Source organism: Nomia melanderi, chromosome 3, assembly GCF_051020985.1.
Source record: "Nomia melanderi isolate GNS246 chromosome 3, iyNomMela1, whole genome shotgun sequence".
NCBI lineage: Eukaryota > Metazoa > Arthropoda > Insecta > Hymenoptera > Halictidae > Nomia > Nomia melanderi.
This window is the reverse complement of record NC_135001.1, coordinates 2,928,502-2,955,466: the sequence shown is the minus strand read 5'-3', so window position 1 is coordinate 2,955,466 and position 26,965 is coordinate 2,928,502. Positions and strand designations below refer to the sequence as shown.

The 26,965-nt window shown below is 48.6% G+C and overlaps 3 protein-coding genes across 59 annotated transcripts in view; 1 reads left to right on the top strand and 2 right to left on the bottom strand.

Moving 5' to 3' along the window:
* LOC116434039 (uncharacterized) overlaps positions 1-5,603 on the bottom strand; it is a 117,219-nt gene extending 111,616 nt beyond the window's left edge. For 47 of the 50 annotated variants that reach the window (XR_012998255.1, XR_012998256.1, XR_012998257.1 and 44 more), the window contains exons 1-5: positions 5,436-5,603; positions 2,596-2,794; positions 1,433-1,818; positions 1,109-1,346; positions 476-653 (exon numbers count right to left, since the gene is read on the bottom strand). Coding sequence is in view for 47 of the 50 variants with exons in the window: in XM_076366074.1 (XP_076222189.1) it covers positions 476-653; positions 1,109-1,346; positions 1,433-1,818; positions 2,596-2,769 (976 nt within the window). In the remaining 3 variants the exon portion in view is untranslated. Of the gene's footprint in view, positions 1-475; positions 654-1,108; positions 1,347-1,432; positions 1,819-2,595; positions 2,820-4,368; positions 4,564-5,435 lie in introns of those variants that run through there. The other 3 variants (XM_031992763.2, XM_031992764.2, XM_031992762.2) reach the window with 3 other exon arrangements.
* A 1,046-nt stretch (positions 5,604-6,649) lies between these two features.
* Psq (pipsqueak) overlaps positions 6,650-26,965 on the top strand; it is a 32,030-nt gene continuing 11,714 nt past the window's right edge. The window contains exons 1-4 of one of the 8 annotated variants that reach the window (XM_076366065.1): positions 6,650-6,830; positions 7,196-7,299; positions 20,153-20,297; positions 20,396-20,560. In XM_076366065.1, coding sequence (XP_076222180.1) covers positions 7,292-7,299; positions 20,153-20,297; positions 20,396-20,560 — 318 coding nt within the window. In that variant the 5' untranslated portion in view covers positions 6,650-6,830; positions 7,196-7,291. Of the gene's footprint in view, positions 7,300-7,362; positions 7,549-7,639; positions 7,929-9,389; positions 9,411-18,555; positions 18,682-18,783; positions 19,223-20,152; positions 20,298-20,395; positions 20,561-26,965 lie in introns of those variants that run through there. The other 7 variants (XM_076366064.1, XM_076366063.1, XM_076366068.1 and 4 more) reach the window with 7 other exon arrangements.
* On the bottom strand, positions 8,456-14,522 carry LOC116434045 (uncharacterized). Its single transcript, XM_076366235.1, is given in 8 exon segments — positions 8,456-8,482; positions 8,834-8,854; positions 8,856-8,891; positions 8,893-9,034; positions 10,345-10,403; positions 11,003-11,175; positions 12,161-12,323; positions 14,493-14,522. Coding segments are annotated over 8 exon segments (651 nt in total).

The window sequence follows — 26,965 nt, the reverse complement described above, 5'->3', positions numbered from 1 at the left end:
GTGATTAAGCTACTTCGGTTCTATCATGACAACGAGAGTGAGTCCCTTTCCTTGTTCTTTCTGTTCATTTAAAAAAAAAATTTCTATTTGTTTTTCCTATTAAATTGATTATCAATGAACATGAAAAATTTGAACCTACGCGAGAAAAAAGCACGATCTCCTCATTGTGGGTAGAATATGCCAGGGTAGAGAGATCTCTGCTTCGATCCAAAGATTTCGTTTTTGGATGGAAGTACTGTCGCTACTGCGCCATCTCGTATCCGTCATAGAATTTGTTCATAGGTTACCGTGTATATATATATATATATTTTTTCTTTTTCTTTTGTACGTACAAATTCTCATGTCTTGGGCAAGCTTGAATTTATGAAATTTAAGCGGTCACCGGACGCTCGAACCGCGAATGTTACCCTGTATTCCGCTACTTTACGAAACGACGGATTACCGTTACCAAAGAAACAGAGATGTGCAAACTTACCAGGCTGTTGGGAGGGGTCGTGGGACGGTCCTGCTCTGTTATTATCGCCATCCATTTCATTCAGGTCATTCATATCGTCATCGAGCGTCAGGTCTTCGACGCTCTCCTCCGGATCTTCGAGATATTCAGACTTTGGCTCGATGAGACTATCATTTGGCTCGGGCTTCTCAAGTGGCAGCTGCGGGGAAATGAAATTATTAACTCGTAAATTCTTCGACTAACGTATGTTCAGTAACGCGCAAGAAAACGCGTTGAACAAGAAGGCATTGTATCGCACCGTTTCCACTCTATGAGATCAAACGAATTACCAATCAGACAGAAGGATAAAGTACGAAGATCGTTACTCTACCAACGAGCGAAAGAAACAGAGCAACGAAGAAGCAACAGTCTCCATTATGCGTTGGCTCGAGAGTAAAGGATTCGATGGTAACCATTAGACTCCGGATGTTTATGCGTTTATGACTCATAAAACCTTTCAGGAGATAATAAAATACAAAGTTCCATGGAATTTAATATCGCCTTGTATTACTGAAGTACCAGTATAATAATTACGAAAAATAATGCGCTCTTTGGCTCAGCTTTCATGAAATTCGCAGAAACATCCGAGAGCCGGTGATCGTCAAGATCATTTACCTGTAGCATTTCGTCCGCGGGTTTCGTCAGCTGCGTCATTAAGGCTGACCTGCCGAGCGAGTCTGTGGGGTCTGCGTGCGTCTTCTCGTCTGCGACCGGGGCGATACCAAGTGCAGGAATACCCATTTGTTGGGGCACATCACTCGAATTTGACTCGTGGTTCTCAACAGAATTATCTTCACCGATACTTCTTCTAGATCTTTTCTTTTTCCTCGATATTGGACTTTGAGAGCCCTCTCTGTAACGAAATATCGTAGTTGAATATTCGCGTATGTTCTTCAACTAACTGAATACTTTAATGCTCTGTGAAACATTTTCTCTTACCTCGAGGAGAGACCCTTAGGTACTTGGGGACTGGCCGAGTCTTCAGGCAGGTCCCCGAGGGAACCTTGTGCCATACTCTGCCTAGGAACTTTATTTTTTTCTATTGTGAGCCCGGAAGACGCGTGTGGAATGTCTAACGACGGGGCCGTTGCTTGTGGAACGACCTTTTGTTGCCTACAGTCCGTCTTACAGATACCACCCGTTTTACTCTCCGATAAACCTTTTATTTGTAGAGACTCGGCGGCATTGACGAGTGCTGCCAATTGGTCTCGGGAGATAGTAACTTCTCCCCTGTACATGTAGTCCATCATCGCTTTTAATTCTTTAAACTTAACATCTTTGAGTATGAAGACTGGGTGTTTGTCATAATGCTGGCTGAGGAGGCCCTATAATGAAAACATGTGTGTGTAATTATCAAGCACAACATCCGAAATTTTCTAAGTATTATTATCGTTTAAAATCATCAAAGTTTAGATTCGAAAGATCTGCAAAGTCTTTTCCAGTAGCAGTACACTAAATGAAAATACTGAATGAAATATTTAAAAAAAAAAATTGAATAGTCGAATCATTCCCAGTAGGCTGAGCGAAGTCAACGATACGAAACAATATTACTAAATTCAATTCCATAGGCAAATTCATGAGGCAGTGGCTGCCTCCGCAAACACCCCCACCCACAACAGGGTAAAATCCCAGGGCAAGTGCCCTGGAAATCAGCCATCTTGCTTTCTCTGTATTGATCACGAGGAACCAGGAGGGGGTTTGGGCTTTCATTCCCCCCTGCCTCTCGGGCTTCAGCCCAGGCAACGTTCAACAAGGGCAGCCATCTTGTTTCAATTTCAGGTCCCCCCTTTTCCCCCAGTTTCAATTCCAGTACTTCGAATCCCCGACAACGCTTAGCCAATGGAATGTAAAAAAAAGCGAACAAATTCCCACAAAAATGAATTCATTCAACTCTACAAAACATATTTCACTTTTTATGCTTTTTCTATATACCGATCACTGAACCCACTGGAAACTTTTAAATTTACTAAACGAATCATTTTCGCCGGACTTGAACTGTTCCAACCTTAATCCCGAGGTTATCTTGATGTGTCAATGTACTGTCAAAATGACAAGCGTAGACTACTGTCGCGATTATCAGATAATAAAAAAAGTGGAGTTACCTCAAAATAGGGACTGCACGCGGAGAGAACTACTTTATGGGCCTTTAAGTATTTCCCCTCCGCCGCCAAGGTGCAGTCGACCAGCGTCCCGCTTTCGAGAAGTGTGTCGAAATTTTGAATTAGTGTGCTTTGGTGGTTGTTCCACCTCAAACAGAACTGCTGGTCGTCTTCCATTTTGTCTGGCTTCGTTCCCTCGTTTCTGAATCAATCAGAAAAAAAGATACCTGTGGCGATGAGCAGAGCGTAACAAGACCCCCGCGCGGCTGTCGTTCAATATCGACCGTGCCTAATGCTATCTAACTATCCCGCGGCCTGTTAACGCGTACATCGAGGCGGATAATTCGAGATTGCACCACAGAACTTGACGAATTTTCTCCGGTTCGGCGATCGATAACGCAACCGCCGCGAAAGCTCCGCAAGGAAGCACCGAAGCTTCCAAAATGGCCGTACGATGCAAGCGCGTCGGTCGATTCGGTCTTCTGGCCTTTTCCTTTGTGCGTGTCCTCATAACGGTAATGGACGATTTGGTGGGGATGATGCAGGAGGACGCGCAAGCACCACGCATGCGCAGCTGCGCCCGAGCTGCGCGCTCAACTTGCGCACTAGCTCGAGATCCTGGAATTCAGGGGCGTCTGCTGGATTCTCCGGTTCCCTAACCGCGGAACCGAACCACAAGAATTTTCTCGCGACAGGAATCACGTACGCGTGCGATTGAAAAATATTTCGAATCGGTGAAATGGGAATTAATATCGAAATGCCGAAGAATGTATAATAATAAAAAAAATGCATTCACCGTATATTGCCGTTACGAATCAATACGAGTTGAATCGGTGAACATCGCTTTAATTATAAAGCGTCTGAATTGATTAAAGAATTACGCCGGTTGAACTAGAATTGCAAATTTGTTAGCAGCCTCACGCATTAGCTTATTCTATGAGTATAATGCAGCGCGTTACATGGAGAAAAAAGAGCGAAGCGTTTCAAATAATAGTTCGCGGCGGGAAGAGCGCCCGGAAAATTATACCGAATTTATTGAAGAGGGCGAAGTATTGTAATATAAGTTTACGTCATCGAAGTTTACATCATTAACGCGCAATAAAATGGAAAATCAATTACTGGTCTTTCACATGCGCAACGCGTAAGTTTCAATCTCGGGTGGGGGAGGAACGATAATACAAGTATAAGTGTGGTAAAGATTAATACGAAATAAAACGAGGAGCATTCACTGCTTACACACGATTGCATAATCTATTTATATTGTTATCTTGTATTGAATGTTACGTCAGATGGCGCCGAGCAACGTGTGCGCGAAACAAAAACAAGTTAGCGACAGATAATTTTTCCAATCGCATCTACCGACCGGCGAAAAAGAACGATGCACTTTCCTCGCACCGCCCCCGGAAACCACGAGAGAGAGGAGACGTGGATCGCAATATGGCCGTCCGCGAGGTCGCGCCCGGACAAAATGGCGATAGAAGAAAAGCTCGCAAGGAAAAGTATATCGATCGCGAAATCGTATAATTAACGATATTGTAATTCACCGTTAAAGTATCGTCTGGACAAACACACGAAAATCGCAAACGCTTACTTTATCGGGAAATTTCATTAACGCGCTCGACGAAAGCCAAGATGGTGTTTTCTCAAAAATATATACGAGAGAGGATCCGCCCGCGCCATGTCGCCCACCTTAAGATTTTCCGGAATTTTCTTAAGAATTCCGACGCGAGGTCACAGTTTCTACGTGTGAACTAGTCTACGTGTTGCAGCACTTACCTAATATGGGGTATAAAACAATCTAATATCACAGCAACGGGATCGATGAAAAGTGAAAAACTGCGTAAGCGTCCAAGCTCGGCGTGCGCCTTGAGCGCTGCCCTTTTCAACAATGGCGTAGCGCAACGCTTGCTGGCTTGCCCGTACACCGACCGTCAGAGAGCGCAGGCTTCCCCGGAAGAGGGCACGAGAGAAGAAAAAACGAAGGAAACTATCGAGCATGCGCTCTACTCCCGAAAGCTAGGATCATCTCGCCGTGATTGGAAATTGCAACTAGAGGACGCTAACAAACAAAATGCGAACTTTCCTATTTCCCTCGGACATGATATATGTTGTTACCAAAATTTTCATTGGTAATTTAACCTCTCACGAGAGCAGTAATTACGAGATTATATACTTTGCGCTCAAAATATACCGTAATCGTGTCATAAATAAAAAAAAAGCAGTGTTAAGCTTTTATTGTATGGCAAACACGTAGAAAATACCTAAATGCTAAAATATACATAAGTTCCTTTAATACCGTGAAACAGCAAAGTGCTTTAAATATAATTACGAAAAAATGAATTAAATGATATATCACTTCGATGCACGTACACAATGTGGGAGGCGTGTTATGAACAAACACTTCAACTGTTTCGTAAAAAATTCAATTAGATCAATGTCTATATGAAAATGTACATAAGTCAAAAAAAAGTACGAAGCGTCTTCAACGTCATTAACCGGCCCTGGACCGAACCTGGCACGCGTACGTAATGGCCGACTCTACGGACTTGGCCAAAGCAAAATGGCGAAAACTCCCCAAAATAAGCTCGGAAAACGCGGGCAACTTTATTGCGAAAGGCCACTAATTCATTCGAATAACGCGATTCTTGCACGAATTGGAGTATTGTTTAAGTTATATGATCTCGTAAGATCACGCTTATAAGATGACAAAACCGCATCATCACCGTTGGCATAACGAGGCGACCTGATTTTCCACCGAGTTTTCGCGACTGCAAAAAAACTACCTGAACTAAAGCTTAACACCTAATATATCAACTTAATGTGTATAAACGTGTAGTACTTACCTATATTGGCACAGTCTAAATATCACAAGAGGAAAACTTGGAAAAACTACACCGTCCCGTCCTCAGCGTGCACTATCCGAGCGCCGTGGCTTCTTTTTACACAATGGCCGTGGTGCTACGCGTTAACGATCGACCCGCTCTGCGAGGGGATAACCGGGATGTACGGAAACAGTGTGCCCCTTGAGGGGAGACGCGGCGCAGAAAATTAAAATCGCCCTTCTGCGCATCGAGGTACGAATAGTGGGGCAAAGAGAACGGCCGTCTAGTGCAGGGTCGTCGAGAGACTTTCAGAACCTAGTGACTATTTTTGCGCGGCACACTGATAAGTATACAAATGTCCGACAAAAAGCAATATTTAGTATCTTTTATCATACAATCGATTTATAAAATAATAATGAACGTACAAATCACTTTTACGTATTGAAAATCTATGAACCAAACATGGAGGTTCTTCGGTCATATCATGCTATACATAATTCAAACTTCAATGAAAATCGATATCCTCTACAATTTTGATAAACCTTATACGAGAAGACTATCAAAAAGCCTTTACTTTTAGGTTAGATTTATTTTATGGCAAGAGGTTGGCAAGCTGTAAATAATCTGGGTAAAGTATCATCTCAAGAAGTAAACAGTAAATAGTAAATTTGATAATCATTTTTGTGAACGTTGAAAGTAAAATACATCTCATGTACTTTAATACATTTCTAATATACATAATACGTTGTTTCAAAGATGCTAAAAACAATGAGATTTTTTATTACCTGTGTTAATTGTGGATCCATGGAGCAATAACCTAAACATATACTCGTCGTATATTCATAGTCCATAACAAAATAAATTAACGTTATCAAATATTATTGTCCCTATTGGCATACCACTACTTCTTTTCTTAATACTACGAAGAAATATATTATAGTATATATTTACAAAATCAAAATACCTAATCTTGTATATGAAGTCACAGAATTAATAGTATTTTATTCGTAAAAATTTCTTTTCCCAAATAAAATATCATTTTACCTAACCTCTACCGTATAGAACATTCGAATGGTATTTCAATGACATTTTCATTACATTTTACCAAACTTTGTCAGTAAAACGATAAAAGTTGATACAATCCTGATTTTTGCCGGTCTAACATCACGGCAATTCGTGGAGAGGTAGGGATTCCTGGCGAACGGTGGTGGGGATGAAGGCAGATTTCCGTTGAGGGGCGCGTTTACGCGTAGCGCAGCCGTAGCGACAGGCGGGAGAGGCGAAAGGCGGCGCGGGAGAAGTGGAAAGCCGGGAAGAGAGAGCCGACGAAGGGAAGAATCGGGGTCCACAACAAAATCGCTTAATCGCTTTGCGCCACCGTCCGCAACGGAACACGGGCCGTCCGCCGCCATCACGGTGCCCCCTAGTGTGCATTTATGTCTTTCTCTTTCTCCTTCTCCTTCCCCTTGTCCGTCTCTCTCCGTGATTCGCTACGCCACTTCGTGCCGCGACGTTTTCACGGGCGAACCGAGAGAGTGACAGCTGCCAGTCGTCAGCGCGGTACGTGCTTTACGCGACGACTGACAATTGTCCCCGTGTGTCATCGCGTGAATACGCGTTCCGTGTGAGGATCGTTCGTGAGAAGGCGTCCGTCTCGTTTGGTTCTCCCGTGCGTGCTCCTCTCTGTACACACAAAACACGTAGACACACAACACACGTACACTAAACACTACATACATACGTACAGATACACACACAGAGTAAAGTGTCATAAACTGCAGCAAAAGTGAGTGTCTACCGTGGGCCTTGGCACAGAGTTGCCAAGAATCGGTTGAACATTTGCTCCGGCGGTGATTTCATTCGAGCGTCAAGTTGTCATGGTAAGGTAAGTGTCGACGATTATTTCCTTGTGTTTTCGTTGATACATCGGAACAACGACATCCGCGAACGCTTTGACGATAAGTTCCGCTATTCCCGAATGTTTTTTCTTCTGTGACCCCTCGGTTTCGACGGTAAAGCAGAAAACTATCCACGTCTAAACCACGGTCGTCGCTCGCGCGTGTTATTGTCTCGTCGCGGAGATCCTAGGCGTTCGCAAGTCGCCGCGTACGATCGTGAACGACAGATTTACTCGGTACGTTGTCTAAAATAAAGTGTCAGTCTCCCCCTGAACCTCCCCGACAACAATTTAACGGTCGCCGATCGAACGGAAATCAACGTCGATCGTGATCGCTCGGGCGAGTGACATTCCGCGTCGCGCGTATCACGCGTGCCCGCACGTATTGTTTTGACTTTCGACTGTTCGCCCGTGTATCTCGGCACAGCTGGTCAAGCCCGCGTGTGCGTACTCGCGTAGGTGTGCGTGACAATGATCTACGACGTTTAACGACCCGTCCGTACGGGAGGCGACCGACGAATTAAAACAACGTCCCTCCACACGCGCGCCTCGTGGCACCTCCATGAGGATTTGGAACACTTGCCGCGTGCACGTTCGAAACGCTGTCGCCGATTACGGTAGGTCACGTGCACGATAACTGTCCAATAATCAACGATTACGTATGCGCAGGAAACACTTATTTAATGTTTGCGCCGCGTATTATACAGCCAAACACAATGGAAAACACGGCCAGTGTCTCGTTCTCGCGTTCAGGTTCCCTCGACTTACGAATTATAATACTCGCCGCAAATACGTTTCAATGTATACACGTATAGCTCGTGAATCGTTACAACGAGTCGATATTCTTGCGGAAGTTTTCCCCTAATTTTTCGTTTTATCATTGAAACGGTTCGTTTCCTTTTAGAAAAACTACGATATCTTGCGTAGATCGGTTATCTCACATCCGTCAACTTGCGCGCGCACGGGTGTTCGGAATGATAAAAATTCGTCTGAAATTTAAGGGCAACCCATATTCCGGAGTTGCTCAATATTGAAAGATGGAAATTAACCCGGGAGGATAATGTGCGCTTAGGAAAAAAATGATTTCTCTAAAACAAAGTAAAAATTAAGTAAACACGGTTGCAAAGGGGAGGCGATAGTTTTGTTAATCGATGTTGTTCAGCTTTCTTATCTGTACAAGGATTTAATCTTACAGAACACTTAATTTTTCGAAACATAATTAACCCGTTACAGGAAGGGTCACCTGCTCGATGAGCGCGAAAGGAACGTGTTGCGCGAGTGCTTAAGCGAAGCGAGGTTCGGTTTAATTGATTATTTAAAGGATTTTTCCTGTATTCAAGGGTGGCGAGAGAAAAAGGATAAGGGTCGAGCCTCGGCATCCCCGCGTGTAGAGCAGAAAGGACGAAAGTTTACGACGTTATTTATAAACGATATAGAATTACCGAGCGTAAATGTATGTTATTCGTTAAGGAACATCGATGTACGAGTATTATTAAAGGACTGACATGCACGTACCGTGCACCTGAGATTTTCTCCGGGATCGCGGCAGCCGAGCAACGTTTACCTATACATTGTGCTCGGCGGTGCCGATGATAAAGAGAAATGCTGCCTAGAAAGCAGGTCTTGACTGAATCTAGGCCACCCTGATGGCGCGTACACATTCTCCACAATTTTACTGTTCCTTCTCTCGGCCTTGCCGCATTCGTAACCATCGGGCGAACTGCTGCACCTTTTCTCTTCTCTTCTCTAGCTTCTCCCTCTCTTTACCGCGCTCTCTATCCCTTCCATCGTACCTTCGTTTCTCTTTCTCCCCCTCTCTTTTTCTCCCCTCCTCCTTCTTTCTCTCTCTTTTTCGCTCTCTTCCTATTTTTTCTTTGTTAGAATGACTCAAGGATCGTGTTCCGGAGGACGACCAGCCGTAAGAGAGATAAAAACGCTTGAATCATCCTTAAGTCTCGATAACGTTATCGAGCCTGCCCGTGAAAATTCTTCCTCATTCTCGGCCAATAACTTATAGGGAACGTCGAAGTCAGCGAATAGCGGCGAGTGTTATGGGGAAACATCGGTGGAAATGATAAGAGGGACGCGAGGGCGAATAGGTAGGCAGAAAAGAAGTTTCATCGGTAGCTCGAGGACAATGTCGATGACGGCATCCGCGGCCGATCCGTAAGGGATTAATGGGGAACGGTAGCGTTTTAATTGTAATCCCATCGCGCGACGTGCGTTATATATCCTTAAAAGAAAAACCGCGAGATGCGATCGACGATTTTCTCGAGAGCCGGGAGCGGAATCGCGTGTGTATGACTGACAGTGGGGCGATCGAGAGCGACCTAGAAAGGTTTCAAAAGACATTTTCCCGTTCACCCACGTATAAAGCTGCCCTCTCGCCGCAAAAGCATAGAGCCACATAACGTGAAACCTCGTATAGTAATTGAGGTGGCAGAAGAGAGGACGGAGGAAGGAAGGAAGGGAGGAGTGAGTGAAGGAGGTAGGGAAGGGGGGCTGGCAGGGAGAAAGGAATAGAAAAAGTCGCGTACAAGTGCTAAGAACAGAGACGGAGACAGAGGGAATGAAAGGTAATGGACGCAAAGGAAGACAGAAAAGAAAGAGAACGCGGGTGAATGTATATTTCTCTAGATAGGCTATACTGCCTCTCACGTATATGTATATATATATGTATATACATATATATATACATATGAGTGTGCGCGCGTGTGTATATATATACATATATACGTGTGCTCGAGGAAGGGTGAGAGAGATGGAGGACTGATGGAGGGAGAGGAAGAGAAAGAAAGAGGGAGAGATACAGGGAGAGCGCGCGCGAGCTCGAATGTCCTCGCGCGGCGGTGTACGTGCACGTAACTCGGGAACGCGCGCGCATAGGAACAACGGAAAGTACGGAGCATAATACGGAGAAAACGCTGGTAAAAGGAAAGAGGCCTCTCTGCCTGCCTTTCCAATCGAATCGAACGCCCCTCTCGCCTTTGTCATTTTCTCTTTGTCCTCGTTTTGGGCTCGTCGTTCTCTTACCGAGTTCTTCCTCCTCTTTTTTCCTCTCTTTTCCTTTCGATTTGTCTCTCTCTTTCTCTTTTCTTCTGTTTCTTTCTCCTTCTCTTACTCACTCATTCTCTCTCCCTATCTTGCTGCCTTTTTCCTTCATCCTCCTCTTCTTCTGTCCGTCCCTCTTGTATACTCTTTTTCGGGTTTCTATCTTCCCCCGATGCCCCGCGGTCTCTGACTCACGCAGATACGGCCAGAAGTGCTCTCGGACTTCTCCTCTTTCCTTCAGCTCCGTTCTCCATCCTTCCTCCGCGTTTCCCCTTTCCCCTTCGTCTTCCGCGACCGCCAGCGAACATGTTTCTCGCGCACCGTGAAAAGCAAAAGATCGAGACGAGCAAAACGAACGGTGAAGCGGTCGAAGACGAAGAAGAAGAAGAAGAAGAAGAAGAAGAGGTAGGAGGGACGAGTGGTACACAAACGTAGATGGAGGGAGGGAAAAAGAACACAGGGAACGGACGGACGAGAAATACAACGGAAGAAGAGTGGAAGGAGACAAGGCAAAGAAATTTCTCTTGCTTCTTCAGTCGACCTCCACCTCCTCCTCCACCGCCTCCTTCTCCGTTCCCGGTGCGCGTTCCTCCCCTTCGCCCTCTGACTTCCCCCGTGGCATCCTGTCTACCACCCTAACCTCGCTTCTTTCTTTCTTGCGTTTCGATCTGCCTCTGCCCACCTTTTCCTTCTCCTTTTCTGCCTCCTTCCCGTGTTCCCCTTCCTCGACCGTCTCTCCTTCGTCACCTCCACCCCCGTCTCCGCCTCCGCCTCTACCACCTCTTCCTTCTTCTCCACCGCCTCCTCCGCCAGCTCGTTCATCGTCGTAGCCGTTACCCGACGTCGTAGTCGTCGTCGTTGTCGTCGTTGTCGTTGTAGCAGCGTAGTCGCCGTCGTTGTCGTCGTCGTCGTCGTCGTCGTCGTCGTCGTCGTCGTCGTCTCTTGCTTCGCCTTCGTCCCTTCCCTCCAGCCCCGTTCCCCCCGTTACCTCCCTCATGTCGCTCTTTTCCGCTGGCAACCCTCTTGCCTTTCTCTCCCTACTCTCTTTCCTCGCCGTTCCTCCTCGTCCCGCTCCGCACATCCTGTTTCTTTAATACGACCAAGAAGAGAGGGGAAAAAGGAAAGAGAAGGACAGAGTCGCGCGCGCCCGGTGAAGCAGATGGAAAAAGAGAGAGGGGAACCCCGGTGTTGGTCGATTTTCTCGTACTTTTTTCCTCTCTTTGGCTCGCTCGCTCGCGTAAAAAACCTTCCACATTTGAATCGATTGTAATTCCCGCGGATCACGGTCTCTCGCGCTCTCCGCGCGAAACCTATACGCGCTCGTCGAATCTAGAGCGAGCCATGATACAATGAAAGTGTAAATATTTCCATCTCGTTTTCCTTTTTTTTCTTCCCCTCCCGTCCTTTTCACTTTGTTTGTTTAAACGACGCGAGAGGAAAACGATTTTTGAGCTCGGCCCAGCATCCAGCCACCTGGTAAAAGGAGAAAGGTGTTTCTTAGATAGGCAAAAAAGCAGTTAAACGGCGTGTCGTGTGTGCCGACGTTAAATCCACGTTAGAATCTGTAATTAACATCGTGACAGTATGTTGTTACCCGCTGATTTATCTTCTCCGTTGGACGTCAAGCCTCGTCGCTAAATATACATTCGCGTTAACGGGAATAAAAAGGAATAGAAGAAAAAAGAAAAGGAACTGAAGAATCCCCCAGCGATCGCGAAATTAACGATCGAAACAATTGGAACGTATCATCGGCGGGCACAACATGTGGCTCGATCGTTAATCGCGCTCGAAGATCGACCAAGTAGAGTCCATTCCGCGTCTGACTCATCCGTTTTCCGTCTTTCCTCCTTCTCCTCCTTTCTTCTCCTCCTCCCTTTCTTTCTATCCATCAGCCAGGCTTCGTCCGTTCTTGGTCTCCCTCGCCCCCGTCGTTCATTATGCCCCTCTCCGTCGCTGGCCGTCTCAAAAAAGCAGTTTCGTCTCCTCTTCTTTCTCCCGTCAGCCTTTTCCTCGCTCTCTCTCTCTCTCTCTCTCTCTCTCTCTCTCTCTCTCTCTCTCTCTCTCTCTCTCTCTCTCTCTCTCTCTCTCTCTCTCTCTCTCTCTCTCCTTCTCTCTCTCCTCCCCCTTAGATTCTCGCTCGTATTCCCCTTATCTCCGGAGTTTCTCATTGTCTGAAAGGGCCATCTGTCCCCTGGCTTTTTCATCCTCCGCTTTCATCCCTCCGTTGTACACGAACACACAAAGAGACTCTCTTATCCGGTGTTCGCCACCCTCTCTCTTCACCCTTTCTCCGGCTCCCTTCTTCGCCGTGGCTTGCTTCCGTTCGGTCGACTACTCCTGCGCATCCTCCTCGTTGCTCCTTTCTCCTTCCACGAAACTTCGTCCGGGCCTCCTTCCACCAACCCCAGCAAACCCGTAACTACTACCGCGCCCGACTATTACGTACAGGGGATAGGACAACGGGATATAACCGATTCGAATTCGAAAATTCCGCGAACGCTGCCTGGTTCACTCTGAACTTTTACTGTGCCTGGCAATCAAGTCGCAATTTACGCGAACCTCGCGGTAGAAAAGGTGCACGTGCCAGAGGAACTTCAGGTCCCGCCGTTTAAAGGTATCGAGGCCATTTTTGTCGATGATCCTGTAACCGAATGAGAACAATGGGAAAGAAGAAAAAAAACATTACACTCCCCCGGTACTACACGGGGAAAAAATGTCCCTCCAGGCGAGCCACGTGCGACCTTGGGCAAGTCCACGTCACCCTCTTACGTTGCACCCTCCTGAAGGGACGCAACCCCGATCACATGGATCTCGGGGGTGGTTTTCAACCCTCGTTTATCCTTGCTCCATAAGAATAGAGTACAGTATAGTATAGTCGGTTGCCAGGATGGTAGACGATCTAACGTGTTACGAGTTTCTAGCGAATGTTCTGCCGAGTTCGATGCGAACACGTTCTTCGCTCGAATTTAATGCACTCACCGCCGTACGATTTTCATATTATACGAGGCACATAATGGTGAAATGTTGGATGTAACTATTGAACTGAGGAAACAGAACATGTTTGTTACATGAACCGTAAATATTGTACGATTTGTCAATTTTCAAGGAAACATTTTCAATGAAATCATAATCTTACTTACATTCTCCGAAGCATCAAAGGGATCTATTTAAAAACCGAATTTGTACAATAGATCATTTATATGGTTCAAGAAAATACATAAAAAAAAACATCTCGGAAAATGCGATGCCGTAGAGATGGATATTCATTTTATAAATATTAGACAACTCTTTTTCTCCTTTCCGGTAAAGTTTACCTAGTTTCAATTGCTTCAACATGTAAACGCAGAAAAGCAGACTAACAATGCCCTGTTGTCCTCTTCGCGTGACACTTACGGGTACACAGAATTATCAGGATACTACTACGATCAAAAGATGAACACGTACTGTCACCAATTTTACATTGCCAAGCGAAGTTGCATTTAATAGATTCATTAGCCTTGCACGTTCTCTCCAGCGAACCATCTCGCGGTCCTCGATCCTGGGTCTTTCCGTGAGTTTGGAAACGGCGATCAATAACAGGACTATCGAAAGGCAGCATCTACCACTGATATAGACCGTGTCTTTCCTTTCTCCTTTCTTGCGTCTCTCCACGTGTCGATTCCTGGCCGCTCTCCTCGCCGGTTCCAGTGAAATTGGCGTTTCCGGGTCCGTCCGCCTTTCCTCCCCTCCCCAGCTTGTATCGACGGGGCTCGTTTCTTTCTCCTCTCCTTTCCTTCCTTTCGAAAACGGCTGGACGCCGGGTTCGAGGGAAATGGCGGGAGGTAAAGGTGGTAGGAAGAACGGAGCCGAGAGCTCTCCCGGCTTCTACGCGAGAGACCACGCTTCTCGAAGTGGTAGGGCGAAGGGGAACAGGTGAGAGGCCGAGAGAGCCCGGTTCTCTCGGAAAGGTGAACGGAGAGAAACGAAGAAACGAAGGGCATTTGGAATGCGGTACTGTTATGCCTTACGGTACAGACAGGACGGAAATTAGGACTGCTCCGACTTGTTGACCACTGCTCGTTACTCTCTTCTTTCGTACCACGACTTTTCTTTTTATTTCTCTCTCTCTCATCCTCTTTGAGGATCGATACCTCTTCTGCTGGTTCTTCTTCGATATTCATGTCTTTCTCGTGGACAAATCGAAAGGACAATGTACCGAAGCTTTTCTTACGACCTCTGATCCCGTCACAGTTCAAAATTCGATCCTCGTGGGCGGGCACGTTCGTGTCCCGTTCCGCATCGATCTCCTTACCATTTCGCTCCGTGGAACGAGCCTCTTCGCCGCTCGATCCCTTCAGGGTTGTCTGTCGCTTTTTCTCTTTCTCTATCTCCCTTCCTCTCGCTCCCTTCACTCTCTTCCCATCTATCTCTCTTTTTCTCCCTTTCTTGGTGAGTGGCGTTATCGATTGCTCGAGCTCTCGCGGGATACGAAAAACGCCGGGAACGCCGTCGAGCGCGTAGATCGATGTCGACGTTGTTTTCGATGACGAAACTCCACGGGTACCGAGGAATCAATGCGAAAGCATCATTGAGACGTTCGCCGGTGAAAGACGGGACCGGTAACTCCGCGGACGCGAATCGAACCGAGCTTCGCGCTGTATTGTTCCTCTTCTGTCTCCGCGTTCCTCTCTCCTGTCTCTCGAAGCCACACTTTGTTTAATGCAACTCGTTGCCGGGTACGGTCCCTCCGCGTCCCCGGTAAAAATAGACGCCGCGTTCTCGCCGAGACATTGCGATGTAATCCGATCGGAACACGGATACACTCGCCGATAATTGCAATCGAACATCGATAGTATCAGTCGAAGGGAAAACGAACGACGAACCGACTTGCCGTTTCGCGCGTGCCACTTTTCGACTTTGCGACTCGTCGACCCCCTTACCGTCTCGTTACTGTACCGAACGTTTCCCGTCTTAACTAGAATATTGAAAAGTAGTCGTTACTGCTCTCGAATGTCTCGCTAAATCTTTCAATGTTCGCGACATTCGTCGGGAATCCACGACAAATTCCTTTTTTATCAGTGTTGTTTTGCTCCGTTCGCAAATTCTGATATCAGCAACTATGTAAACTGACGTAAATTTAAATACTTATGTAAATTGCCATCAATGCATTTAATTAACGACTTCCTGCATAATACCAAGTCAGACGCATAGCAAAAGGCAACACTATTTTAGTATTTAACTTGTGCACATTGACCTTTTATAGTAAGAATGTACTTGAGATAAGTGCATACATCGTTTTGCTACTGACAAATCATCAACAACCAACGAGAAGGCGGGGATTTATAAATATACATTAAGTCCCATTGACACATCTCGCATCTGAATTTCGAAACTCAGAACTGAAATTTGTAAGAAAAATTTTCCGAAAATAAGCTGTCGCTGTCATTTACGCGCAAACAATGAAACGCCTTGGTCGGGCGCGTAGGGGGTTGAAACGTCCACGGTGGGTCGCGATCAACGCGCGACGTAGGAACGGACCCGAACTCGGCCGTGTAGATTATACTTTCTTGCGGCGCGGAGGCGAATTCATCGTCTTGGTCTCCTTCGAAAGGAGTCGGAGTTACGACGATACGAAGGCAAAGGTCGCAGCTCCGGGTATGGTTTATGCAAAGTCTGCCAGTAGCAATGCAAATTTTATTAGTCCCACGTTTTATCATCCGCATCTATGCGACGGAAGGGGGCGCGGAGACAGGGGCAGAGTGGGAGGGGAGGAGAAAAATAGAGGAAGATAAAAGAAAAAGGGAACATGGAAGCGAAGCGGAGAAAACTGTTCTGGAAGATTTCAGAGTGTTCCCTGGAAACGGAGTCCTGGATGGAAGCTGTCGGGCGCGGGTACGAGAAAGAGGGAGAGCGAACGGACGGGTGGCGTTAAGGGGAGGGGGAAGGAGAAGTCGTTTCCGCTTACGTTTTCCCGGAGAAAGAGCTGGTTGGTCGTCTCGAGGACGGTACGACGAAAGGAAAAAGTCCGGGAAGAGCCGAGGAAGAACGTCGATAACGTTGGAAAAACGTAAAACGCGCGCCGTCCGTCCAGGAGGAGAAGGAAACGCCGCGCGCGTAGTATAGGGAGAGGAAAGAGAGGAGCAAGAGAGAGGGTGAGCCGTGCTTCCCATCGAGCGAGAGAACGGTATGCCCGAAGAGGAGAGGAGAGGAGAGGAGAGGAGAGGAGAGGAGAGGAGAGGAGAGGAGAGGAGAGGAGAGGAGAGGAGAGGAGAGGAGAGTACAGTACAGTACAGTACATACAGCGCAGGAAGAAAGAGAGAGAGAGAGAAAAACAGAGTGTATGTACGATAGAGGAACAGAGAGGAAAGAGGAGGACGAGAGGGCCGTAGAGAGAAGAGTGAGGAGAGTGAGGAGAGCGGAGAGAGGAGAGAGAGGAGAGGAGAAAAAGAGAGAAGGGTGGCGGAGACCGTGGAAGAAAAGGGGCCACGAGAAAATAGCGTCTTCGCTGTGGGGAGGGAACGAGGGAACGAGGGAACGAGTAAATGGAGCCAACGCGCGGTGAGAAAGAGGGAACGAGAGATGGCGGAGGGTCGAGAAAGAAACGATGAAACGACCGAGGGACAAGGAGGGCGAGAGAAAAGAAAAGAGGGAGACGGGACGAGAACGTTACGGGGGTAGAAGAAGAGAGGGGGAGTGAGAGAGCGCGCGACGAGGAGAGCAACCACGGCACCGCTCTGTTCGCTCGCTCGCTCGCTCATCTACTCCACGAATGGCAGAGAGACAGACGGGGAAAAAGAAAGAGGATGGGATTCGAGGGAGGCGAGGTGAAATTGGACACAAAAAGCTCGAAGAAAAATTGAGATGAATCGTGGAAGGGAAGACCGACGGGGGGGATGGCAAAAGGGGGGCAGGAAGGGAGGATTCTCTGAAAGGGAGAGACCAACGCAGTGTCCTTCTTCGAGGCCGCGAAAGAAAGCGCGAACGCGCGCGCTTTCGAGGGATGAGCGTCGTGTACGCGACGAGTACACGAGTCCGGGATACACGAGATATACATTTTCTCGGTTGATTTTTCGCCAGTGAACTGAACTGAACCGAGCCCGATCGTTTACCGACAAGCCGCCGCCGCCTCTCCGTCCATTACACGCGATTGCTTTCCTTTTCACGAAAATCAACTTTCGACGACGACCGGACGAGCGGTTTCTCGAACCTGTAAGTGAAACATTCAACTTGGCTGTCGCCGCTACACCTGAGCTACTATCCGCGCCGTTTCGTGCCTCGTATTTTCGCGTAACGCGGTTGTCGTTAACGACGCGCTCGTTTATCCTGCTTCGCACCGGTTATCTATCGCCGTTTCCTCCTGCGATTGAACGCGCGTTTCGCGTTTTTATGTTGAGTACATAAACGCCGGGAACGGCGGGTCATTCGAATTCGTTTCTCGGTTGGAGAACGGTCGACCCGAACCAATACCACCGAGGCTTCCCCGTTCGATTCGCGGAGCTTCCGTGCGCGTACCGTTTCGTCGAAGCGCTAGCTAGTCGAGCCTCGCGTAAAGCCCCGCGCCGATGTGAGTGAAAGTACCGAGAAAATAGTTAAAGGATGCCTATATAACTCAAGAGAAACCGCGTAGAACCGTGGAGATCGGGTGTACACGCGCGAAAGATCGACCGTCGAGAAAGCGTATCGATCGATTCGATCGGGTCCGCGATAGCGGGTAGGCAAGAGAATCGATCGCGCCGCGCCGCGCCGCGCCGGTTCGTATAGGTTCGGTTCGATTCGCGTTTCATTCGCGCTCGAGATCGCGGCCCACTCTGATGTATCGACAGCGTTGTTTTCGCGGCTCGGCTCGCGTCGCGCTCTGTCTCTCCCTTGAAACGTAACGCATCGTTTCAGTCTACGCGCTCTTTCTCTCTATCCTCTCGATCATTATTCTCGAGCGAACCTTCCGAGAGTCGGCATTGTTCTGTGGATACGTCGAGTGGAAGAAAGCTCGAGCGTAGCCACCGATATCTCTCGTTAACGAATCGAATTTCCCGGTTTCCATCGTACAAACCGAGAAGAGAACGCACTCTCTTCTCCTTGTTTGTTACCGGGGACGCGGAGGACTCGAGTTGATCGATTATCATCGATTCGTCGCCATTCCCTGGCCGTTATCGCGCATTTATCAGTTCGTGTCGAAGCACGGCGGTACCCGGCTAACCCAATTTCCTGATATCGATGCACGTACTTGCGACGTGTGTATCGTATCGAATGGGCGTTCGACACCGTACGAGCGTGTGCGCGCGGGGCCGCGCGTGCTCGTGTGAAACGCGGCTGTAGCGAATAGCTGGCAAAAACCGACAGGTAAGCGCGCCAGGTGCGCTCTCGCCCGTTCGCTCGCGCTATCTGCGCGATAGATACAAACCTTTGGACGAAAGCGACTCGCCGATAATGCACGGCCGGCGATTGCTCGTGTAACGCGAACTGGCCGTTTACATCGGTAAACGATCGCTAATCGATCGCGACGGATCCGTGTACATGCGAATACGAGGCGATACGGATTGGCCTGTCGCGGTTCGCTGTTGATTCTATTTGCGTCGACGCGCGGATCGGCTGACGACCCGTCGCGGCGCGTCGATCGGTGGCTCTGTGTGTACCAGCGAAATGGTACCCTAGAAGAGAGATCCGGTAGCCGAGAAACACAAAGGAATCCGGTGCGAAGCGGCGAACGAGCGGAACGAAGACGAGACGAGGCGAGAGACGAAAGAGCTTAAAGTTTTCACGTTATCGGCGCACGTCTAAGCAACTGATAAAAGTCCGTGTTCCTACGGATAGATAACGGTCGGAATGGCCCGTATAAAGAGTCACATAGATAGAGGCAGATAAAGCACGGTCCACAGAACAGGTGAATGTTGCGAGAAGCAGACCAACGCCCGAACTTCTTCGTTTACTTTTGTGGTGTCAATTCGCGCTGATACGCGTAACACGCGTCGCTCTATCCATCTTCGCCTGCACGTCGAACCGCCGCAAAAATTAATGACGACCAGTCACGAATAATACGTCCCGATCGTCATCGTTCGTTCTTCCTACCTCGTTTTCTTCTTTCCGAGCCGGTTCGAACGTTCGTTGCCTCGAGATCGCGCGCGCTCGCTCGCACCTTGTTGCGAAACTCGAGGGAAGTTGGTGTCGGTCGTCGATCATTATTAACGTTTGTCGGCTTCGCTCGAAACCACGAGGAAAGTGTTCTTTTTCCATTTATTTCTCTGCTTTCGATACTCTTCCGGAAGAGACCGATATTGTGCTACATCCAGTTTGTTTCCGTGAACCATCCTTTTCCTTCCCCTTCTCCACCACCCTGTATTTTATTACCGATTTTCTTGTCTATCGACCGCCTTGTCCGTCACCGATCGCCTCTATCGACTTTCCTTCTATCACCGGTTTCGGCCACGCACCTTATCTCGGCCTCGCCTCCTCTGCTTCCTTCGTAAGAACGTCACCCGATATCTTCCTCCAACCGTGACGGAAAAGAAAAGCTAAAGAATATTTCATGGAGACAGATCGTTATTGGGGCGTGCACTACAGGTACTATCCCGCTTTGCGGATCGATCTTGAAGGCGGAAGGGCACTGAGGAACGATGTGTTCTTGTGTGTGCCTGTGCGTGTACGTGGCTCTCTGCATGCGTGCCTGCGTGTGTGCTAAGGGTGGGTGGGATGTGGGACGAAAGTCTTCGATGACTTTTCGACAGATGTCGGCAGCGCGACTCGGAGACACAGAACAAGAAAGATAGAAGGGAAAACGGGACGTAACCGAACCGATCTGGTGTTTTTGTTGCAGCGGCGGCATGGCCGGGCAGCACTACTGCCTGCGCTGGAACAACTACCAGTCAAACATGACGTCCGTTTTCCACCAACTTCTGCAGACCGAAGCGTTCGTCGACGTTACGCTGGCCTGCAACGAAGCTTCCCTGAAAGCGCACAAGGTAAGCCGAACAAACAGTTTCGTATTTTAGCGTTGATACCCTATCTTCTCCCCTCATAGTTCCAAAGCTAGCACTGATGCTTCCTTTCGTTTGCGCAGGTGGTACTATCGGCGTGCAGTTCCTATTTCCAGAAGCTTCTGCTTTCGAATCCCTGCAAGCACCCGACCATCATCATGCCGCAGGACGTCTGTTTCAACGATCTCAAGTTCATTATAGAGTTCGTCTACAGGGGTGAGATCGACGTCTCACAAGCAGAATTACAGGTAAGAGGAGTTTCCATTTGACGCGATAAAAATTTCGCGAAACATTGCTCGTTTTGCGCACGATGTTCAAACGGGACTGAATGGAATTCCGAGACCGTTCCCGAAATTCAAATTGTAAGATGGTCTGAAGTCAATCGATACACTATGTTTCGTATTCGTCGGAGGAGCAAGATAACTTGGTCGTCTTTAAAATACATTCACGAAGTGAAATGAATAGTCGCAATAGTAACGATGCGATCCAGACTTTCTCCTCGTCGCGCGTCATTTTGCGATCGCTGGCCGATCTTGTCGAATCGCTTTTACCGACGGTGGAACTTCCCCGTTCACCGGGTTACGTGTTTTCCTACGTATCCGTCGGAAGTTAACCCTTTCTTCCTTCCGTTCTTACCCATTTACAGTTGCCTGTTTGACCATTTAAAGTTCTCCTCCTTTCTGCTTTACCGATCGACGAACCTTTCGTCGATACTACAGATTCACAGTACGTTTGAGATGGCGCCATAGATTTTCACATGCACACGCCGAGGAATCACCGGTTTGCCCCGACGATGCGCGATGCTCCCTTTCCTCCTTCATGCTCTCCTTCCTCGTTCTCGATTCTTGCCGGCACTCGCTATAAATAACGGTGCACTCGCGACTGAAGGAATCGTTCGCGTTTCAAATGTCCACTTTCCCTTTCACGCACTTTAATTTTCAATCGAGATACCATCGACTCTACGAAAGTTCCCTGTCAATGGTCTTCAACCGTCTACGCGCACGCTCGAGCTCTTAAATTCATTTTTAGAAGAACGAAAAATGTAAAATCGTTCTGGTGTTTAATTGAGGTTGCAGTGGTAATAGTTCTTTTTTCGTTCAAAATGAAATATGGTCTTGTTTTAAAAAAGAATGAGACCGTGTTTGGAGCTGGTAATTAATTTTTTGGGGAAGATTGTGGAACGATACGGCGTAACGTTAGTTTTTTGGAGCACTTGGAATACATTAGTATGCGCGTGCACCGTTGCACTTTTCCGACGTGGCTTGGCCGGCTATTTGAATCGTATAACGTCGGACGACGAACCTGCACAGTGTACCGTGTTTTGAGTACGAGCCAAATTTAAGCCTACTATTAATTGTATCGGGAAATTCTACAACGTGGCCGAAAACACGTGAAGAACCGTTCCCCACTTTAAAATGAACACCTAGACATTGTTTTCCTTTTTTTTGAAAGTTATACCAAAGAAATTTTATACCATGATACGATTACAGTGAGAGTAGAAAATCGTTAAACCGTTGGATAGTTTTTAGTCGGTCGCAAACAGTCATCGCCAGCTCCGCGTTTCTTTTAATTAATTACGAACCAAAGCCGATCGGTCCCGTCCGCTGTTAATGGCGGCGCAGACAGAACTCGTTTAAAAGAATTCAAGCTGGAGCCCATGCATGTTTTGCTAAATCATGAATGGACAGTACCATTATTATGCTTTCCACTTTCGCGAGATCAATAAGACAGTCTTCAACCCCGTCTCGTTAGATTCCATTGTCCAGTAATCAAGCTACTACTACTACGTACTGTACCCGTGCAGTGGCACTCAACCATTATCGCCATGCCTATCGATTCCGATACATTTGCCAAAGCTCGGAAGTTCATGTCACTCTGTTTTATATCAAACATAGCGCACTTTACCTTCAACGACCGACGATCCTCGTGATTAACGTGAAACCTGGCTTAAAGATCGTCAAATTATTCAAAAACAAATTTCCATCTTCCTACTTTAAAAGTAATCCCGCTTTAATTCTCTGTTATCAGAAACAAAAAAAAATCCAAGGTGATTTACTCGCGATTCGATCGAGCTGACCGAATATTCATCACGTAGGCTGCGTCATCGTGTTTCGACCCTTACCGCGCGAAAATATGCCGTCGAGAACCGCCTCGCGAACGACGCTTCGAGTTTCGTTATTTTGCCATTTTTTACCTCCCTTTTGCCCCGCTCCGTGAAGCAAAACGTGTTGGCACGCAACGATGCTCACGCCCCTGATTGGTGTTCTTCGTTCAGAGTTTCGTATCTCGCTGCCAGGCGTTCGCCTCGGACATAATTCAGAGCCAGCCGGGAGAGCAAGCCCGCGCGCGGCGATTTCTTTCGAACAGAAATCTTTCTAATTTTCTCGGGCGGGCCGTGATTCGCCATTTTTCCCGGCCGTGCGTGACGGTGATTCGAGCCCGTTTTCGATCGGCGGAACGGAAATGACCTGCTAGAACAGATGAAACGACCGGCAACGGACGTTAATGTTCGAGAGAGGCATCTTACGTTTCATTTTCGGAGAAAAGCCTATAGATACGTGGCCTGACACGCGCGGTCCTTCGACTCGCTGTCCTTGACACGAGAGTTAAGGCGACGTCGTACGGAGAAAACACATATCGCTCATGTGCATCAAACTGCAGACACTTACGTGTACGGCCCCGGGTATATTCACGGTCATAGCCGTTCGTCGCCGCGTGTCGCTGGGACGTCGACGGCTCCAGAGACTCTTCTTCGGATCCGTTGGTTGAAGAACACTTTTCGGTCCAGTCCAACGAACGATCGGACTGGGTTCCGTTGATTTTAATTAACGGCCGAACCACGATGAAGAGATGTAGTGGAGAATGAAGAATGCAGTCCTTTATCAGTCGTACAGCCGGGGATAAGGATAGTATTCTCTACTGACCTCGTTCTCGATCGGTATCTCCTTTCATCGGGTGGTCCGACCGAGAAAGAAAAAGCGCGAGAGGGAGAGGGTGAGGGGGGGGGGGATGCGGTACCTATAGGGGATTGAGAAAACGAGACGGGCGACCGAAAGCACTGTAGACTTGTGTATCGGTCATATCGAGAGGTTTCGCGTAATTCTAGCGAAATTCGATCGCGCACGGCAAAATCGGCGAACGGAGACCGGCCACGTCAGTAACACACGTGGAACGGTGCGTTAGCATCGATAGGGCTGATTTACACTGCAATTTAATTCACCCAACCCCCAGTTACCTGTAGTACCTGCCGCATATTGGCAGTACAACGCCAACGCGAGAGATAATCGATACAAGTGGTTGTGACTGCCGCGAGACAGTTCGCCTCCGCGTTTTAACTAGAGATCGAATCAATAACGCCGACTGCAAATGGCTTTCTAAATAACGATTAAACAACAATTAATCGGATCCCGGTCAATGTCATCCCGCGCGACGCGTGCGGAATCGTTTCTCTCCCGGTAATAGGGAATTAACAATTCCGCTGGAATCGATCCGCGTCGTTCTCGCGTTACCCCCTTGCCGGACGGATTTCACGAATTTTAATGCATCGCGGATGCGGATTTTGAAACGTAGACGAATAGTATCCGACCCGGTGACGCGGAACGGGGAATAAACGAAATAGAAACGTCGCGACGAATCGTCCGACGGAGCCGCTGATCCCGAATGGTTCGAAGCGGCAGGAAACGGGGAACGATCTCGAAGGATCTGACGAATTAGAAAGGACTCTGTCGACGGGAGAGCCACTCGGACATTTTTTTCTCTTTTTTCTTGAGGTACCGGAATACACAACGAGGGATCGAAAATTCGAAACGTTGCTTCCGCGACTGTACCGCGCCGGCCAGGAAGTCATCCTTGCGCCGCGTATTGAAATACGTATATATCAGAAAAATCTTTTCAGCTCTGAAATGGTCGTTCCGACACCGCGGAGCGAATTTTTTAATGGGGAAGCGGCACCAGCCCTGTTTCGCCCGCACTTCGCACAAATTGGGTTTCATGTAAATTTTGAAGAAACCCTATATTATTAGAATAATTCTACCCACCTCAGCTACCTCGACTTCCGCTTCTTCCCCACGTGACCGGATTTTAATGACCGCCCGGCTTGAATGTACCTTGTTAACAGAAACATATTCGGAGCCCGAGCAAAATCGGAAACCGACTTCGCGATATCGATTTAGATGCAAAAGAATTCGATTACGAGCGCGGTGGAAGGAGGACATCTCGACGAACAGTGGGAAGTGGAGGAAGAGGCGGGACATATAAAATGGTGGGTGATTACGGCAAAATTTTGTTTCATAATGCCGTTCCCCGTTGGCAGCTTTCTTCCGTTTCAAAGCCGGCTCGAGCCTAATAACTTTCCTCTATCTTGCGAGCGTCGCAGGCCGAGAGGGTTGGCGGAACCGGTGTCAGCCGAAGAAAGTAAGCAGCGTTCTTTGGGTCTTGCGATAGCATTCGTGGCCGTGGACTCTTTATTCCCTTCGATAGATGCGAAACGGAGAGGCGACAACGGGAAGGTAGAAAGAGAAAGGCAAATACAAAGAAAGAGAGGAAGACGGAGAAGAAGGGACAGAGAGGAACGGGAAAAATGAAAAAAGAAAACGATAAAGAAGAGGAAGAAGGAAGGATAGAAGCGACGAAGTCGAACGCGGAGAAACAAGAGAATTCGCGCTTCCTCCGTCGACTGTACCCGCGGTTTCTGCAGTGGCGTGCATGCGTGCGCACGGTTGCACTGGTCGGCCCACGTGTATGACTGTGTGCGTGCAGCGGACGGTGTGGCCGCGTGTATACGCGCGTAGAGAGACGACTGGAGCCGCAGATTCCCTTTGTCCGGCGCGCGCGCGCAAACTCTGTAATTCGCGACTCGACTCCAGAGTCTCTTCTTTCTTCCTGAAGCGGACGAGCGACCGAGTGAGCGAGTCGAGAGTGCACGCCTCCCTCTTTCGCTTTCTTCCAACGTTTTCCCGTCTTTTTCTCTTTCAAGACGGTTCCTTCCCGCCGTTCCCCTCCGACTCCCGAAACTTCAACCGTGCCCTCTTCTCTCGCGGCGCGGCGCGTCGCGTCGCGTCGCGTCGCGTCGCGTCGCATCGCATCGCGTCGCATCGCATCGCTTCGCGTCTCGGCTCGGCTCGGCTCGGCTCGGCTCGGCTCGGCTCGACTCGGCTCGGCTCGGCTCGGCTCGGCCCGACTTGGCTCGGCCAGGCGCGACGTCTCGGCTCCTTCGTACGAGATGCGAGAGAAAAGTTACCCCGAGTTCGAGCCGTGTCCAGCCGACTCGGATCGAGAGAGCCGGACCGACGCAGGGCCGGCCCTTACGGACCCTCCGAGTAACCGCGGGCCCCGTTAACGCATGACGGAAGTGGGGGTAATTCGATCTTCTCCGCGTGTCCGCCGACACTTCTTAACATGGCGGTTATTAAACTATCGTGCTAGATTTACCGGCGCTACCAACGCGACACTGCTGCGATCCCTGATTGCGTATCGCAGGCGGTTCTCCTTAATTAAACGTGCCACGATTTCGTGAATATTAACCGAGCTGGCGAATTGATCTTTGACGTTGATATTTCTTTACACTTCGTGAAATATCACTCTTTCAAACTGAAACTGTTCTCGAATGCGGATCGGAGTGGGAGGACTTTAATCCTACCGTGCAAAGTGTACACGCAGTAGATAATTGAAAAATGAAGGATCGTTTGGATTCTATTATGGTTCATGAAAAGCTCGTCGAGTTCCTCGGTGGCAAAGTTCCTCCGTTTAACGGACGGCCATTGACCAAAGTGACGGTAAATCGTTCAACGATGAAAGAACAAATTCTCCGATAGTTTGTGGGCGATGCATGGAAACCAGGATCCTAACTTTAGGGATACACCACTGCGATGATCGCCCGCTATCTTTCTCTTTCTCGCGTATGCACGCACATGTATACATATATATGTGGTATGCATGAATATATATATATGTGTATACATACATGCACGCATAGGTGCGCATGTAAACATTACACATATACATAAAGTATGTGCACGTGTCATATTTATACATATATATAGTCTCGATCGGCACGTTCACGCGAGCACATAACGTTGCCTTTGTCGCGCCGACGTCGGATCGCCTCTGTCCTTTCCCATTCTGCTGCGAACCTTGCATCCGTCTTCGTCACACCGTGGCCGAACGCCGCGCCGGTTCTCGCTCCCGCCTCCTCTCCCGTCGGCGGGCTTCTCTGTTCCGTCTCGTTCGTTTCCGCGCAGACCGTATTTCTGTTTTCGTCCGGCCCACGGTGGAAGTCTTCCTTCCTCCCGCGGGAAACCGAACGCTCGCGCTCGGTCTCCGTCGCGCTCCCGCAGGAGACGGGCCTCTCGCGTTTCTCCCGAGTACACGGCACCGCAGACTTGCGCCTCCGTCCCCTCTACCGCGGGCTCCTCCCCCGTCCCGCGGCTCTCTTGGTGTGCTCGCCCCCTCACCCCACCTATTCCACCCCCATGTCGGCACGCCACACCGCGCCACGCCGCACCGCTCTGTGCATCGCGTTCTCCGTCACCCCTCCACCGAATGGACTCTCTCGTCCCCTGCCGCGCCTCCGCCGCGCCGCCCGTCGGTCCCTCGGCCGCCCGGCCGCCCCTCGAGCCGCCAACCATGCCGCTTCCCACCGACGGCCGACCGAC